Raw genomic sequence first — 18,152 nt, forward strand, 5'->3', positions numbered from 1 at the left:
GCCTGCTGTCAGACTCCATTTCCCAGCAGCCCCTGCCCACCTTGCTGCAGCCCCCGCTGCTGTGCCCTGGCAGCACTGCTGGGGCTGGTCTCCATGGAAACCCTGACCCTGTATTGTCCCTGCTGAGGTCTCCATGGAAACTGGCTGCAGCAACGTGGACAGGGGCTGCTGGGAAATGGAGTCCACCATGGGCCCGATCCAGTCCACAGACCAGACTTTGCCCTGTCCTGCCTTAGAGGGATGAATGTTCTTTGAATAATAAACTCCTCCTTTTTCTGATGGTTTTTTTTTTAAACTGGAAAATACTAATTGGCCTGAGAACATTTGAAAACTGTAGGCAGTGAATGTTACGGCACAGGATGGGATCCAAGTCTTTATATATAAATTTGAGGAAGTATGGGCATGCTGAATTACTTGTGTTTCTCTGGGGTGTAGGTTGGAGCCGTGTTGGTCTAAGGACATAGGGAGACAAGGGTGTTTGTGCCTGAAAGCTTGCTAAGAAATATTTTTCCAACTATTTGAGTCCGTCTAATAGTACATATCAGATTTACCCAAAGAACCTTGTCTGCCTGTGTTTCTCTGGACACTGAAAGCAGTTGATCATTTGTGATCTGCAGTTGCTCAGAGTTCATAATCATAGCAAGTTATGGATTAGGTTATCTCATTCCTGATAGCTCAAGAAAATATTACGTGTAATAATTTCAGCGTAGTATTAATTAATTATTACGTGTAATAATTTCAGCGTAGCAGACACTGTCTGAAATTTCATAGAGGGAAGAGTGTGCTTGTGCTTCTGTTTTTCCCTTGCATGGTGTTTCCCCAATGCTGCCAGCTAGAGCAGCAGTAGAGTAAAACTTTGGAAGCTCTTTCAGTTTGGCTGTCGGGCATGATTGGGTCATGAGCAGTGGCCAACTTTTATTTGATCCAGTTTCCCAGCACAGTGGGATTATTAGTTGGTCGCTCTTATGTAAAGCTGTGCGTATGGACACATAACTGATGCAGTTCATGGAGACCTCCAGTACCAACAGTTGGGAAAGCCTGATGAATGTCTACCTCATGTGGCAAGTTACAGCCCCTTTTTTGACTCTCCTAGAATCACATTGTGAAGTTCTGGCTGCACTTTCCCCCACATTGTTTCCTCTATGCAGGCCTTCTTCATAAAGACAGCATACTTCCTCATCAGCTTCCTCCTGGCACCAGTCCAGGAGGAGGAACCTCAAAGGGCACCTTTTCTGCAGCTCTGGAGCCCACTTCTCTCCCCCGAAGACTTTGCATTGCTGCAGCAGCAGCCACTGACCTCTTGGACTCCTTTGTGGGGGAGTATAAATTATCAAAAAAGATCTCGGCTTGGTATTGTCGTCTTGTGCCCTTATTTAAACCTTTGACCCCTGCTTTCCTTGTTCCTGTTTTTATTGCTTCACAGTTCCAGAGAGTCATTTTTTTTCTAGACTTGGTGTTCCCTTCATGAAGGGAGGGGCCTTTGGTTATTTTAGGCCCTCTATCTCAGAGTACACAAAGACTTGGCCGGGTCATGACAGAAGCAGTAGTTGTCATGTAGTGTGTGAAACAGCCCACTATGCTCTTAGCATAGTGCTCTTAATGAAAGAATTTACAAATTTCTTTTAAAATTCTCTAATAAATACCAGAGCACAGTAGTGGAGAAAAGAGTTTAGGATTTTGCAAGCGACTCAGGAGTCCCCGCTCACAGTTGCATCTAATTTGTTATCCTGGAAATATCCTGTACGAGAACAGCAGGACAGCATTTGCCTCATATGTGGTTGAGTCTGGCGTGAAGATGTGGCAAAGGAAAGGGAGGGTGGATTAGATTCATTCACTGAAAAGAATGTGGTTTGAAGGATACAAACAGAAGGGAAAAGGAAAAACAGAAACTGATGAAGGGGGTGGGTAAAGATAAAAGCTGTTTGGAAGCAAATTAAAATTCAAAGGAAAGAAGAAAGAAATAATTTTGGAGGAAATTGTACCTCAGACTTTTCATTTATTGATTTGTAGCTGAAAATCTCAAGACACAGATTCTCCCTTTGTGTACCATGTGCAACCAGAAGCTGAGCTGCCTCTTTCCCGATTCATTCAGTTATGTCCTAATTCAGCATGATAATGTTGCAAATCTCTCATTTGGCAATCAGTTTGTTATGTCAAGAGCACTAGTGTGTATCAAGCTTGAAGTATTATTTTCTTTTCTAGGGAAAGAGCTTTGACTTCTCCCACTAACTGGGGGAGAGAATAAGAATTGCAGTGGTGCCAGTTATGTTTCTAAAGGATTGCTGCAACACACAAGCTTTGGTGGTTTAAATAGTTTATGCCATATTTTGAATGCCAGATTCTCTAATAGCATCTTGAATCTTGTTCCTGTGGCTTTGAGGAGACTAAGTAGCAGGTGCAAATTTTGAGGATGGCTCGAGGCTCCTTTTTTGCTTATACATAAGCAACAGTGCAGCTGTGAACATGAAAGATCTTGGTGCCAGCAGTTACCAGGCCAGAACAGAGACTGGAACTGGGATTCTCAAAACAAAAATAAAGAAGCCCATCAGATGCTTAAAAACAGAGCAAGTCTCTAGTTATGCAGAGATATGCGTGCACACTGAACTTTCTGCTTTGAGGGGGTCAGTGCTGAAATTGGTGGAGCTCCATATATGTGCAGTGATCCACCTAGCTGGATTAGGACCCAAATGCATTTGGCTTCATACTTATGTGGTCACTAAACTCAGGCCCTGATTCCAAGGGAGCAGACCTCAGAGGTGTGTAGTTGAGAGAGACATGTCACTACATGTGACATTTTCAAATTTAGCTTCCCATGCCAAGTATTTTCTATTTAATCATGTCTGCTAGAGTATGATATAGTGAAGGCAGGGCCCAAGTTTAGATCATTCAAGACTTCAAAGATCATCGTCAACAATTTAGAATTCTACTGGTAGCCAATAGGAAGGCAAGGCAGACAGTGCGGCAAATCGTATGTGCTTGTGACAGCCCAGATCCCTGAGGGCTGCATTCTGCACAGCTGGAATAGCCATGGTGACTTAAGTCATCATATCATATCACTTTTTCCCAGTCAAGGTCAAGCCCTGCCCACTAGCTGCTGAACTGGGCCCAATTTAGACAATGTAAATAGCTTAGGGGTGACCTATACCTATATGCAGCCTGTGCCTCTTTGAAATTGTTTAATTTGAAAGATTGGTGATTTGTTTTTTTTTAATTGCTTGCAGATTGCCACTGCTTTTTTCACTGCAGAGCAGATTGATATATTATTTTTCCCCCCATTTTCTTTCTTAGCTGAACCCAGAAAATGTATCCCATCGGTTGTAGTTGGTGTGGTTGGGATGGGTCACGTGCCTGGAATTGAGAAGAACTGGAACATTGACTTAAACATCCAGGAAATAATGAGGTAATATTATTCATTTATTAAGCATTAATTGAAGGCAAAAGCCAGATTGGTCCTTTATTTGCTTCCATTTTGGGCATCACAACCCGGAGGTTGATTCAAAAAATGGGTTTAGCAACATGTTCTAGGCTCCCTGCATTGTAAATGGGGAGTCAGATGCCTCCAAAGGGTGATTTGGAGAGCTTGGATGTTGAGCAGGGAACTGCCTAGAGCTAAGCCAATAGGAATATAATGGGTGGGTCTGAACTCTTGGTCCTCTTTGAAGTTTTTGCTCTTGAATCAGAACTGTCCTTAAGTGCCACCAAGGCACTTGGAATCCAGAGTAACGGGGAGGTATCTAATTGGTGTGATGAACTTTCTGTATAATAGCTTGGTTGGAGCACTTAGGATGCAGGATCCCTAGGATATAGCTATGGACCTACTCAAACATGAGAAATCAGGTGATTTCTACAAAATCTGTGTGGGGAGGGGAAACTTACTGAAAATAAAACACTGGCTCCCTGGTAGGAGTTGGCAGTCCTCACAGCTGCTGCGGCCTGGTTGCGCAGCCTGTCAGGGAAGAGGAGTAGGCAAGATGGCTGCCACCCCCCCCCCCACCCTTGCCCTTGCTGGTGATTGGCTGAGAAGATTGCCTGTCCTGCAGTCCTGCCCGTCTCCACCAGTCAGCAGCGAGGGTTGGGGCTGTATGACAGCCAGACCTCTCCAATCAGTGTTGAGGGGAAGAGGGGGGCATTGGGGCCCCTTGGCCAGTGGGGGTGGGGGGATGGGCACCATGATCTGCCTGGGAAATTGGCTGGCCACCTCCTCAAGTTCAGTAGACCCCTACATATAGCTTCTCCAAAGGGTTTTCACAGAGGGAGCGTGAGTCTGTAGTGTGCTGGGTATTGGTTCCCACTGGTGAGTTAGGAATAATTTAGGAAGCACCCCAATGAGATTCTGGATTGTAGTTCAGGCAGGAGGTAGGTGCTTAGCTGCTGAAACAGGGGTTCTTGCCATATTCTGAGAAGCCTGGATTTAGGAGAAGTTTGCTGTCCAAAACATAGGTACTGACCGATTGCAAGTATCAAAGGGATTTTGTGGCCACTGTAGTCAGATTATTTTGTATTATTTTTTGTAATTTAAATGCCTAAATGCTACCTAAGCCCACTTAGGTGCCTAGTTAACCAGTGTGGGTTCTAGGCGTAAGTCATTCTTTTTTTTACTGCAGCAGAGAACAGTAATGAATTGATGTGCAATGCTGGCAGATTGTTCTTACAATAAAGATAAAGGGGCTATAAAGAATTAAAAATGAACAGATCTGGTTTTCCAGGGTAATTCATCTGATGAGGAAATTACCTTGCCTTAGGAGGAAATGTATTGATCTATGTATAATGCTGTTAAAATGAACGTAGGGTATGTGATTCTCAAAGACGAGACCTGCAATTTGTGAAAGAAAGCTTCTAATATACTTTAGGCATAATAATATAGCTTATTCTGGGTTTCTTTACTTTTGTTTTGTTCAAGTAATATACAAAGTACAAATGTTGTTGATGTATACACACAGATGCTTAGTATACATTTAAATAGCAAAAATAATCTTTTTTTGATGTTCTTGTTTAAATTTAAGCCACAAGTGTGGATGGCCGTTTTATATCAAAGGACTTCATAACATTTAATCTAACAGGTATTCAAGATGCCTCAGGCTAGTTCTGTAACTACTGACTTATCCTTCCTGTTGATGATGGCTCGTTATTCTTAATGTAGTTCCTAGGAAATAGGGTTTGCCCATCAGTTATCTGTGTTAACTTGCATTAATAGTACATTTGTCAACATTTCCATTAGGAAAAAAAGAATCCAGAAAAGCTGGCTGTACTTTTAAGTAGGCAAAATCCTTTGCTGAAAGGAGTACTTCCGGGGGGCAAGGGGAGGGACTTTCTGGTGCTAAAGGTCAGGGGCAGGACTTCTGGTCACAAGATTGCAACCAGGGAGAGGGGAATCTGTTAAGGGGCGGGGCTACCCATGCGGTCCTTGACAGCTTGCCAAAACTCGGTAAGCGGTCTTCTGCCTGAAATAATTGCCCACCCCTGCCCTAACCACTTCTGCCATTACTCTTGGCTGTTTGCATTCTTCCCTATCTTTGCTGCCAACTATATTTATCATCTGGTAGCTGCCCCTATTTGTAAAAACCAAAGTAAAAAAGGCATTAAATCCTTCATCCCTTCTATATCGTCCATAACTAGATTGCCTTCCGTATTTTTTAAAGAACCTGTGGTTTCTCTGGTCTTACTTTGGACGTACTTGTAGAAGCCCTTTTTATTGCCTTTTATGTACCTTGTCACCTCCATCTCTAACTGTGCCTTGGCCTTCCTAATTTTCTCCCTGCATGCCTGTGCAATACTCTTATACTTGTCCCTAGTACAATGACCAGGTTTCCACTATTTTATAGGGTTCCTTTTTTAATTATTACTCCTTGAAGAGATTGCTGGCTAGCCAGGCTGACCTCCTGCTGCATTTCTCATTCTTTTGTTAATTTGATTTCAAAAAACATTTTTGTCCTGGTTTATGTGTTTGTGTAGTGTACACAGGGGTGATTATATATAATAGTTTAAAACGAAGTCTTACTCTTGTATATTGTTAGAGGAGGTATAAGTTTGTGAAGGACTGTGGGTATGGAGGAGGGTGGGGGAGGGTATGGGTATGGGGTGAGGGAGTGTGGGTGGGTATGGGGTTTGTGGGGGGTTGCGTGTGGGGGAGGGTGGCTGGAGTGTGAGGGGCTTTAGGTTTGTGGGGCTGCGTGTATGGCAGTGCAGGGGGGGGTGAATGCATGTGTATGGTGGGGGGGGTGTAGGACTTACCCTACGAACCCATGTGCACGCATTCCCTCCCTGCAAACACATACCCACCCACACACACTCCTTCCTTATGAAAACACACCCAGGCACACCCCTCTTCCCCCCACCCCTGGAGTACTGGCTCGGCTGCATGCTCCCCAGCCTGGTGATGCAGCCAGAAGCCGCATGGTGCTGGAGCAGTGTGTGGACAGAAACACAGGGAAATGGCTGAGGGTGGGGCGGGGCTGGGCTGCTGCTCCTGCTGAGTTTCCGCTGGGTCCTACTGCTCCTGGATCCTGCCATCTTTGACAGGCAACCAGGAGCAGATAAATATTTTCTAAATTTTTTAGGGGCCCTGCAGGTCAGATAGAATGGCCTGACAGGTTGTATTTTGCCCACACCTGGGTTAGGCATTACTTAGAAAAGCTAGGTGCTTTCAAGTTGACAGGGCCAGACAGGATGCATGCTAGGGTACTGAAGGAACTGACTTAAGTAATTTCATAGCCATTCATTGCCTATCCTTTTTGAGAACTCATGGAGATTAGGTGCAGTCCTGGATGACTGAAAGGGCAAATATAGTGCCTGTCTTTAGGTAAGGGAAGAAGGGGGATCCAGAGAGTTGCAGACCAGTGAACCTGACCTCCATATCTGGAAAGATCCTAGAGTTGATGCTCAAGGAATCCATTGTGAGGCACCTAGAGGAGGGGAAGGTGATCAGGAACAAGCAGCCTGGATTCACCAAGAGCAAGTCATGCCTGACCAACCTGATGTCTTTCTGTGATAAGGTGACAGGCTCTATGGATGTTGGGAGAGCAGTGGGTGTGATGTACCTTGACTTTAGCAAAGCTTTTGACACTTTCTCTCTCAACATTCTCATTAACAAGCTAAGGAAATGGACTAAATAAAAGTACTATAAGGTGAATAAAAAAACTGGCTACATAACCATGTTCCACAAGTAGTTATCAATGAGTTGGAGGTTTAGTTGGGAGGAGGTCTCAACCGGGGTTCCCCAGGGGTCTGTCCTGGGCATGGTAATGTTTAATATCTTTGTGAATGATTTGTATGACAGAATTGAGTGCCTGCTTAGCACATTTGCAGACAACACTAAGTTGGGTGGAGTCATAGATACTCCAGAGTATAGGACTAGGATCCAAAACTACCTAAATAGGCTGAAGAAATGGTCTGCAAACAATCAGATGAGATTCAACAAGGACAAGTGTGAAGTTGTGCACTTGGGACAGAATGATAGCACAAATACAGACTGGGGAATGACCAGCTAAGCTGAAGGTACTGCAGAGAAGGACCTGGGGTTACAAAAGACGATAAGCAAATATGAGACAACATTAGGCTCTTGTTGCAAAAGAAGCCAACAGCATATTATGCTGTATTAACAGGAGTGTCACTGGTTCTTCTACTCTATTCAACACTGGTGAGGCCTGACCTGGTGTGCTGTGTCCAGTTTTGGGCCCCACACTTCAAGAAGGATGTGGGCAGTTTGGAAAGAGTCCATTTTGAAGCAATAAAAATGATTGGGGGCCTGGAAGGCAGTTCTTATGAGTAAGGATCTACTGAAATCATGCTGGAAGAGTGCTGTGCGGCAGCTCCTTTAATCTTGTTCTTTTCACCGCATTTCACCACCCCTTGCAGCTGACTGGCAGAGGGGCCGCAGCAGCCCCACCACTTGCTTTTGATTGGCCAGGAGGCAAAAACCACAGTTTTAAATATGCTGTGGTTTTGTCTCCTGTCCAATCAGTGGCAAACAGCAGGGCTGCCAGGGTCCCTCCAACAATTCATTACCAGTTTTCAAGTACCTGAAGGACAATTATTGAGAGAATGGAGGTGAGTTTTTCTCTGTGGCCATAGGAGGTAGGACTAGGAGCCATGGTCTCATGCTTCAGCAGAGAAATCTAGATTGGAGATCAGATCAGGAGGAGCTTTCTGACTCAGCGTGGTCAGGCCCTGCAACAGGCTACCTAGAGCAGCTCTGGAATTTCCATCCTTGGACGTTTTCAGAAGCAGATTAAACAGACATTTGGCTGTGCTGGTTTAGTCAGGATGATCCTGTTTTGAGCAGGGGGCCATACTAGATGACATTGTGAGGCCCCTTCCAATACTACTTTCCTATGATCCTATTAGAAAAGTGGAACAGTATGGAACTGGTTTGCCTATTTTCATGCCTACAGAGATAATCCTTGCAAGTCAGAGTTAAGGCACATTGATAGACTGTCACTGAAGTTATACTAACCCCCCTCCACAACACCCGTCCCCGTCCCCCCCACCCTCACTCACTCACTCTTCTTGGAAGATGTGCCTTGCCCCATTACAGCATGGGACTTCATCACAAAGCTTGTGCATTGTGACTGTAATCCTTCTAAACTTAAAATTTGCCTTTGGATGTCTTCTTATACTTCATGCATGGCAAAGTGATCCTGAAAACAATATTTCTTAGAATTCTGTATCAAAGTGTGTGTACTTCCAGTGTATTGAGTTTGACATCATCATATATTGAACCTAATGCTAAGTATACCTTACTATATCCTTTGAGTCGCATACAGCGGTGATTTAGATTATCTCCTTTCTGGGTTATTACTGTAGAGTAACTAATAGAAGGATATAAGCTATTAGGTATCTTTCCCTGGCTCTGAACGACATGTGCTCACACTCCTGAGTTAGGCTGGCTTCTAATTCCTCAGTGTGCAAGAGTTTGTCCATATGAAAAAAAATGGTGCCATTGTCACTAAATCAATTTCTAACCAATTTGGTTTATGTGCAAATACTTAATATAGGCAGGTCCCACTCTGTTTAAATCATAGTTTAAATGTGTGTCTGTTATGGATTTACATAGTTGTAGTTAATTGTAGACATTTATTTGTACTACCTGTGTTTTTTAATGCATCTAAGGTTCAGACCTCCTTTAAACCCCTGCACTATTTAATTTTTATTAAGTAAATATCTGTTTATGATGTCACCCATCACCTCTGGGTTTTTATTCTTTTTAACTAGATGAGTGATAATATTAATAATTCTGCCTACTATTTAGATTTTGTTGTATTCTTTACAGCAGTCTTGGAGATTTTGATGGTATGAAGGGTATGACAGGTTCCTCAGGCCTTAAAGTTTGTGCCATATGTGCCTGGACATGTACTATAGTTACCCCTACATTTGCAGTAAGATATTGAAAGAATAAATTGATTTGACCATTTGCTTGCTCTGAATGTTTCTGTTCCTTAATAGTTTTTCCTCATGAGTAAGCTAGTGCTATAATGACAGAAGTAGTGGCAGAAATTATCAGTTTAATCTAGAGGTGAAATACCCTTCTCTTTCAGTGACATGAAATGCTAATTTTGTTTTCTTTTACTTCAGTGTGCCTCCTCCATCAACTTCGAGTAAAGTTCTCAGCCTTGTCATAAAGGCAACATTTTTCGGACTGATGGGCTATGGCTGCTACCGGATAGGACAAAGCACAGTACAGTTTATTCTCTCATGCCAACAGGTCTCTGTCTTCAGAGGATGACAGAAGTTAGACCTTGGCATTGAACACCCATGTGAAATACTACTTGAAGAGTGGCAGAAAAGGGTGCTAAAGGCAACACATGAGAACTGGACTGAAAAGGAGGGAATTCTAATCAAAGACCATTTGATGCCGAATTGCTGTGTAATAAATAGATTGATATTAAAAGCTACACCAGCTGTGACCTGATGAATAAGTTTGCTTCCTAGTAAGTGTGTTATATGAAAGCACATGATGCCAGCTGGAGGTGAATGAATTGTGTGCATATATATATATATATATATATATATATATATATATATATATATATATAAAATCTCACATTCATATTCCATATTATATACGTATATATAATATATATATTTATGATTTAGTACAGACACCATAAAGATTGTGCATTCATGAGGTGGGTTTTTTTTCAGAGGAACAGAGCAACATAAAATATCTTAATCATGTGTTTCTGCTCAAAAGTGCAGGGACACTTGTCTGAGTGTTTTTCGGTATAATAATACCAAGTGATCGTTCCTGGTGCCAAGCACCTATGAAATGATTTAGAAGGCCATTGTCTTACTGAAAGATTTTTATACTTAAAGCATTTAGGTTTTTTAAAACTTCAGAGCTTTCCAAAAATATCAGAATGGTACAGGCTGTCATACGTATGTACACTGCTAAGTTCCCTTATGAGCCTTATTGAAGAACGGAAATGTTGCCTTTAGAATTATATCCCTTGGTACAGACATCAATCCAATTTTTTCTCCTGTGTGGAAAAGGTATGGCCACAATGTTGTTGGAAGCTATTGGTTAACTTCCAGTGTTTACAAGGCACTCTGTCCCTTTGGATTAGGTAATATAACTCATATTAATTAGTCAAATCTCATTGGCACCAAATTTGTATTGTAAAATGTTGAGACTAGCACTGCTGTATAACTTTCTGGTTCTCAAACCTTTCTTTACTTGGACAGTAAATCGAAGACTGAGACCTAATAATTGCCCACTTTTTTTTGGATATATGTAGATATTTTATTTGTCAGTATAATTATTTAGGGGATAGGTATTTCAACCTATTTAATAAAAAGAAAATCCCAATTTAATTTTTTTAAATAGCTGTGGGGTTTCAGGGTTACTTGCTATTTGTATATCGAATTATGGGTATTTCAAACTACTGTAACTTTAAAAACTTTTCAGTACAACTCTTTCTTTTAATCCTGTAGTCATCCTATTTTAGAATGCATTCTGTACTCCTCAAATGGAATTGGCCTTGATTTGTAAGTGTCCTCTGCAAATAACTGTTACCAGTCCAGTGCCATAGTAATCATAACTGTTATTTCAATAAAATTAGAATCTACTATACCGTATGAAAAAGTCCCATCTACTGCTGGGGCTGCTATGCAGTTGCAAGATGATTAAATTCTATATCCATTATCATTTGCCTGGTTAGTTGGGTGGAGACCGCATATGAAGGAATAGAGGCAGAGCCAAGAAGAGGTGGATTCTGATTTTCAGTACATTTAATAAAATTAACAAATGGTGCGTCTGGTATTAGTAGAATCAATTTACAAAGCTCTGTGGGACATATCTTTGCACAATTTCTTATTTGCCCCAATTTATTCTGCATGCACCTTCTGTACAGTGTCTATTTGTAAAAGCTTTTTTAAGGCTTTTTCTCTTGTATCCTAAAAGAAACTGAGGAACTGATGGTATTGACTTTGCTTAGAAGCTGGTCTGTTTGTAGGGCCTGGTACTCCTTTGCCTTCCACCTTGCATAGTTTTTTAGATCTTTATTTAACAGATGACTTAAGTGCATGCTTACCTTTTAAGCTTATGCTTAAGTCCCTCATGATTCTGCAAAGTATTCAAGTATAAGGAAGTGTTTTTTTTTAATTGGGGCCTTATACCGGTGCAGTGAATGTTACCAATTCAGAATGGCAGCGTTTTGGATCTATTTTGGTACAATGGTGATGCAGGGCACTGTGGAATCATGTCCCTGCTCTTTAGCTTTCCATTTATTACTGTTTGAGAAATGAGCAATGATCTTTAATGAGCTCAGAAACATCATTAGCAAATGATTTTTAAGACATAATAGGGACCATGTGAATTCTGATTCCTTTATTTTTTTTTGGTAAAGATTTAATAAATTGTTTACTATTAAGCAGTCCTGTTTGAATAATTTTATTACATTTTTTTGTGTACATTTTTAAAGAAGAAAGAAAAAAGCTTAAGCTCCTCCTCCAGGCTTTAGTGACATACCAAAAGTTTGCATTTTTTCTGAGATCTTTCTAGCTTATATAGTTGAATATATTTAATGTTTTGCTTTAAAATATCTGCAAATGTATCTGTGCTCAGGAAATTTTACACACAAGAATAAATGTCTAAGGTAAATTGCAGACAAATGAGCCTTAAATGTGGGTGGGACTAAATGATTGTTTTGAAGCATTATTGCATATTTAATGTTCTCTGTTTTTTTCCTATGTGCAAAAAAAAAAATCCACCCAAAAATGGTTACATGTACTACGACTTGCATGTAATAGTAAGTTACTCTTTTATTTGATGATTACCCAAATTTGTCGTGAAGTATGTTTTTCACTTTCTGTACAAAATGTATAAACAAATTCTTGAAGCAAGCTGTTTGCTGCTAGGGAATTAGTTTTCCGTCTTCCCACTATTGCAAACTGGCAGATCACAGAAACCCCTGTGCAAATGAATGCCTAATGAATTTGCAGACTCCTAACAGTCTTACGAATCCACATAAAAATGGTATTTACTGTATACTTGACGTGTTGTACTGTTTATGTAATGTGCAGTGTTTTAGAGCTCCAGTTATTTTCTTCAATGGTCTTGAGTCAATCCTTTCAGTGTTAACAGCATCCAGTACAACTTTTAAATATATGTTGATTTGTCCCAGCCCCAACTCGACCTTTATGAAGCCATATTGTAGGTTTAGGGAAATGTGCATTTGCTTTATGCATTTGTACATCTTACGTAAAGTTGAAGTATTTTTAACAAGCATGTGCCTTTAATCTAAAATGGTTTAAATAAACAGCAGTATGTTCAGCAGCATAAAAATAAAATGTTTTAACCACCATTTCTGGCAAGGCCATTATTTGTGGGTTGGTCATTTTTATATGACAACAAATACTGGTTAGCCAGCAGAGGTGCAGAATGAGTGTTCCCCCTAATGAATGAGAACTATGTGCTCAGTTCTCCAGAATGCAAATTACTTTGGTTTGTGTCCCAGTTAAGCACGTTCTGAAGTTCATGCACATTAGTAGTCCCACGTACTGAAGTGCTGTGCTTCTGTTTGGTACTAGAATGCTCAGCAGCACCTTGAAGGACTGAGCCCCATGAAAGAATAAAGGTGCAGGATTTAGTGGCAACATAAATTTAGAATCAGAATTTATTGAACCTTTTGAATTGGACCAGTAAATCAATAGGACCCTTACAAAATAATGGAATGCTACTTATACTCCTAATGTTCAAATTGCAATTTAGTATCGGTTGGGCCTGTGATAGACTATTCAATCAGTTGATGTTGCAAATCATACAGCCAATTAACTGCCTTGTACTCTGTGAACATATGTGTACCTGTGAAGAAAGGATACTTATTCTGCCCTATTAGCATAGAGCTCCGACTCTGATTCTCCTCACTCAGGTAACGCTACTGTCAAAGTGTTGTGAGTTTTGTCGACATGAGGAGTGCTGGATGATGCCTTTTACATGAAAGCAGGCACTATTTTTACATTTTAAAATAAGTATCAAGACAAAGTGCTGTTTGTGGAACTCCCACATGACGTGCCAGTGAAATGATGAACTGAGTCAGCACAGCACTGTCTCAGTCAGGGCACAGTTGGGCAAGGTGGTGAGTAACCTATGAAAACAATAAATGATAACTGGGTAATCTGATATACAACTGTGTCAACGGAAGTAGTTTAATCGAGAGAACAGATGCATATCCTCCCACATCTGTCCGTTATGGTATATTATTAATCTAGTCCTTTGACAAGGAATGGAAGTTATCTGCTTTTATAATGTATTGTTTGATCACCAGTGTTGGATACTTATATGTGGCCTGAGCCAAATTAAATTATTGATGAGAAAGTCTGAAGTCATTTCACAGAGTTCCACTGGGAATTGTTCTTTGCAGTTCTGTATGTGTAAGAAAACTGTGTAGAAACCACTGATTGAGAAATATAACAAGTTATCCCAGAAGTGCCAGGCAGTAGTGGGAACCATGCTTTAGAAAGAGGAGACAAAGTTATTTGTGTGATTCTAAGATACACTTGTACATACTTGATTTTTCCTTCTTAAAATGAAATAAAGTTTAATTTTAGATGTTGGTGTTTCAGGGCTGATTTTATTCAAGTGCACCTTTAAAAGCCTTTTCAAGAGAAAAGCCATCAATCTGTATAACAACTTCTACAGATATGCTAATAATGGACCATAACCAGTGTCGTACTGAGCAACGCACCCTCACCTGCCTTTTGAGATCATCCCTGTAGCTCTGAATTGCAAAAAAGGAGTAGTCAAGCATACAGATTCATAGAAAAATAGGGCTGAGGTCATCTAGTCCAACCCCCCACAGGAGGCAGGATCATCCCTATCCAAATCATCCTATTTAAATCCATTGTTTAACCTATTAGTAAAACCACAGTCAGCCATGACACAGCCACAAGGCATGGCGCTATAAGCTGCCACAGGTAATGCAGGGGGCAGTAGTGGCCAATGTCCTGCTGCTGTGAGAGTTAAAATATGTTTGAGAAATTCAAGAAAAGGCTGCTACAGAGGAAGGCAAACACCCTGTTCCCCCTCTGGTCTGTACCAATCTGACCATGAGGTAAAATTTTTTCCTGACCCCAAATATAGTGATCTGTCTGACGCCGAATGGAGTGGCAGATCCTCTAGTCACGTTTGTGTCAGTAGGAGCACTGGCACACTCCAGTTAAATTTCCCAGCCTTGGCTGCAGGCAACATCAATGCTTCCAAAGAAAGTACCTTCCTCCCCCTCCCGAATACGTGTAGCAACAGGAATGGAAAAAAGTTTCTTCCTGGCCCCCCTGTGGCGACCAGCAAAGCCCCGAAGCATGGGAAATACCCATAGTAGAGCATTGGCATAACTACTCCTAAACCATCCCTAAGCAATGCTTGTCAAACCTCTTCTTGAACTGCTCAGTGATGGAGAGTCCACAGCTTCCTTAGGCAGCCTATTCCACTGCCTCACTTCAGACAGTGAAGAAGGATTTCCTGATATCCTATCTAAATTACTTTGCTGTAACTTCAAAATAGATCTTGTGCACATATAGATGAAATTGCCACTATAAAGTATATTCCCATTTTACTTGAAGCCATCAACAGTCAGTTTGTGCTAAGTATGTGAAAGGGGTGTAGGAAAATAGGTTGAACAGCTGTTCGGCTCTGTATGCTTTGCTCTGGGAGGCAGATGTGTAACTTGTCTAATTGCCATGCAAGTACAAGCTGGTTCTTCCTCCACCTTGGGAGGAAGAATCAGCATCATACTTACAGGCTTGGCAGTGCTATGCTTGCTAGCACCACGACCAAAAGAAACTTGGGGGTCTTGATTGATCACAAGATGAACGTGAGCCACCAATGCGATGCCATGGCTGGCAAAACAAACCAAACTCTGGCATGCATCCACTGATGCATCTCAAACAAAATCAGGGTCGTCATCCTCCCACTTTACTCAGCCTTAGTGAAGCTGCAGCTGGAGTACTGCATCCAGTTTTGGGTCCCCCACTTCAGGAGGGACGTGGATAAGCTTGAGAGAGTCCAAAGGAGAGTCACCTGTATGATCAAAGGCCAAGAGAACAAGCCTTACAAGGAGAGGCTGAAGGACTTGGGACTCTTCAGCCTGGAGAAAAGAAAGCTCAGGGGGGACTTGGTGGTAGCCTACAAGTATATAAGGACCTGGGAGAAGAGTTGTTCACCAGGGCTTCCCAAGGAATAACAAGGTCTAATGGCCACAAACTCCTGGAAGGCTGATTTAGACAGGACATAAGGAAAAACTCCTTTACAGTCCCAGTGTCCAGGGTCTGGAACAGACCCCCCCCCAGTGGTGGTGCAAACACCTACACTGGACTCATTCAAAAGGCATTTGGATGTTTATCTTGCTGGGATCATTTGACCCCAGCAGACTTCCTCCATATAGCAGGGAGGGCTGGACTCGATGAGCTCACGAGGTCCCCTCCAGCCCCTAATGTCCTTGAAATCTGAAGTAAAATCGGTATTAGTATGCTATGTTATAGGAAGGGCTTGCATGAGAGCTCTTTCTATTCAGGGAGCCAGTGGCTGCAATTAAGTTGAATTATGTTTACTGTTAGCCTGAGTGGTAAAGGCAAGGCAACTGGGAAGCATGGACAGCCAGAAGAATGTGCATTGTATGTTTTTCTTCACAGGTTTTTAGATTCACTGGACCTCTATCTCTCTCTCAGGTAATGCTTTGGTCCTTGTGCTCTGAGAAGCAGCTCATAGGTTTTGAGGTAAGCACTTCCCTTTTGCTTGTATGTGTTTAAATACCATAAGGGTAAGATTTCTGATTGTCACCATATGGGGAGTAAAAATTAAAGCATACTGTTTCCTGTGCTTTCTCAGTCCCATGCTGACACTAAATGCATAACAAAAATAAACAAATATAAAAATACAGGTAGTATTTTGCCTATAACATTTTTGTTTATGCATCTCCTATGAAGATGCTCCATGACTAGGGCTCCTCTTGATACTAGGAGGTTTAGTGCTAATAATAATTCACTGCCATCTACTGGCTGCAAGTGCTATGACTAGCTATCCTTGCAAAAGTGGATGGAATTAAAATGTTTCAAGAAGCACAACTGTACTTCGAAGTGTTCCCTACCTGTTGCAAATTTAGAAACTTTTTTTTTGATTGTGGAAACTTACAACACTAGCCACCTACCCAGGCAGAATCAGAATAAAAGGAGCATCCTATACAGTTACTACAAGTTACTCCCAGGACAGGTGTAATTAGAGCTGTTTGGCCCTCTTCTCCTTTCTCTCTTCTTGCTGTCAGAACTGCTCGCTAGATGGCAAGAGTGTGAACATGAGAAATCATGCATTCATTACCCACACTTTGTTTTACATCTTTTAATCAACACGACAGCCCATCTTCCTCCTAGCAGTGGTCTCTGATATGCTGTTTTAATAAAGTTGTTGTTTATATGGGGGAAATCTTGAGGGTGTATGGCTTAATACATAAAAGGTACAGATGTGGTGGCTTTCTTGAGATTACCCTTTAAGTGAAACAAAACTGCTTATTTACTATGAAACATCTTGGTATCTAAATACCTTGACAGCATCACAATTAAAGATCTTGTGATAATTTAAATTAGGAGAACACTGGAAAAACAAAGTTCTACACACCTTTAAAATTTACCAATCTCTGGAAGTTTACCTTCTTGGTCTGTCCAACTCTTCAGCCTAATCACAAGACTTCAGAGTCTATATATGCACTCATTTCACAGAACCATAGAAAGATAGGGCTGGAATAGACCTCAAGAATTCACCTAATTCTATCCCCTGCTCAAGGTAGGATCTCATTCTGTCCACTAATTTGCAGCATTTTGTCTTTACTGGTTTTAATTCAGAATACAGAAACAACAAAAGAATGTGAGTTCACTGTGAGTTTCCATGAGATCTGCCTGAAGGGTCAGAAAACTTCATTCAAGCTAGTAGGGAGGAGAAGAGCCTAATGAGGCTCAGGTGAAACCCAAACTGCTAATTGTTTAGCTGTAACCTAAATCCTTTCTACCTGTCCCTTGCTGAATGAATGACTGACACTGTAAATACAATCACAACTGGTTTCCAAAGTCACTGGAAGAATCCTGAAGCTAAAGTACATCCTTGCATGAAAGTTAAGTTTGAAAGCTGGTGCTGTAGTTTTCATTAGGTCAGTAATTGTACTATGCCTACATCACATTAGTTGTTGGGCTAGAAGTAGCATTATTAAACAGATTTTCTTTATGCAGCCTTTCAAAGTGGTTTTGATTTATTCACGGCTAATACTTTCATTGGCTGGTTTGATATTACAATTGCAAAAATGTAATAGCGATTTTTTTTTTCAATAACCAGCCATCTTAGTGAAATGGTTACAGCAGGGGTGCTTGGCCTCTGGACCATGGGCCAAGTGCAGCCTGTGCAGTCATCACATCTGGCCCCCGGGTTCCCCAAAGGTCTGGAAATTTGGTGGTGGGGGGAGTGGTGATGATTTAATACAGCTACCCTCCCCACTTCCACATCCTTAACCCCAACCTTGCAGCTGCAGGGGGTGGGTCATGCCCCTTCATCCCCCTAGGGGGCCAAGTTGCTCTCTGTGCTCCTCCCCCGGCTGGATGGCGCCCACAGTGCCTGGCCCAGGTATCAGATAGGGGCCGCGGCCCAGAGGCAGCCTGCGGGCTTGGCCCGGCTCGAC

General features: G+C 41.7%; 1 protein-coding gene across 3 annotated transcripts in view; it reads left to right on the forward strand.

Annotated features, from left to right (window-relative positions):
• Positions 1–14,047, forward strand: part of TRABD (TraB domain containing) — a 52,301-nt gene extending 38,254 nt beyond the window's left edge. For all 3 annotated transcript variants that reach the window (XM_059725909.1, XM_006266210.4, XM_014601108.3), the window contains 2 exons: positions 3,289–3,400; positions 9,571–14,047. In XM_059725909.1, coding sequence (XP_059581892.1) covers positions 3,289–3,400; positions 9,571–9,721 — 263 coding nt within the window. In that variant the 3' untranslated portion in view covers positions 9,722–14,047. The remainder of the gene's footprint in view (positions 1–3,288; positions 3,401–9,570) is intronic.
• The last annotated feature ends 4,105 nt before the right edge of the window (positions 14,048–18,152 follow it).

This window comes from Alligator mississippiensis, chromosome 4 (genome assembly GCF_030867095.1).
Source record: "Alligator mississippiensis isolate rAllMis1 chromosome 4, rAllMis1, whole genome shotgun sequence".
Lineage (NCBI taxonomy): Eukaryota > Metazoa > Chordata > Crocodylia > Alligatoridae > Alligator > Alligator mississippiensis.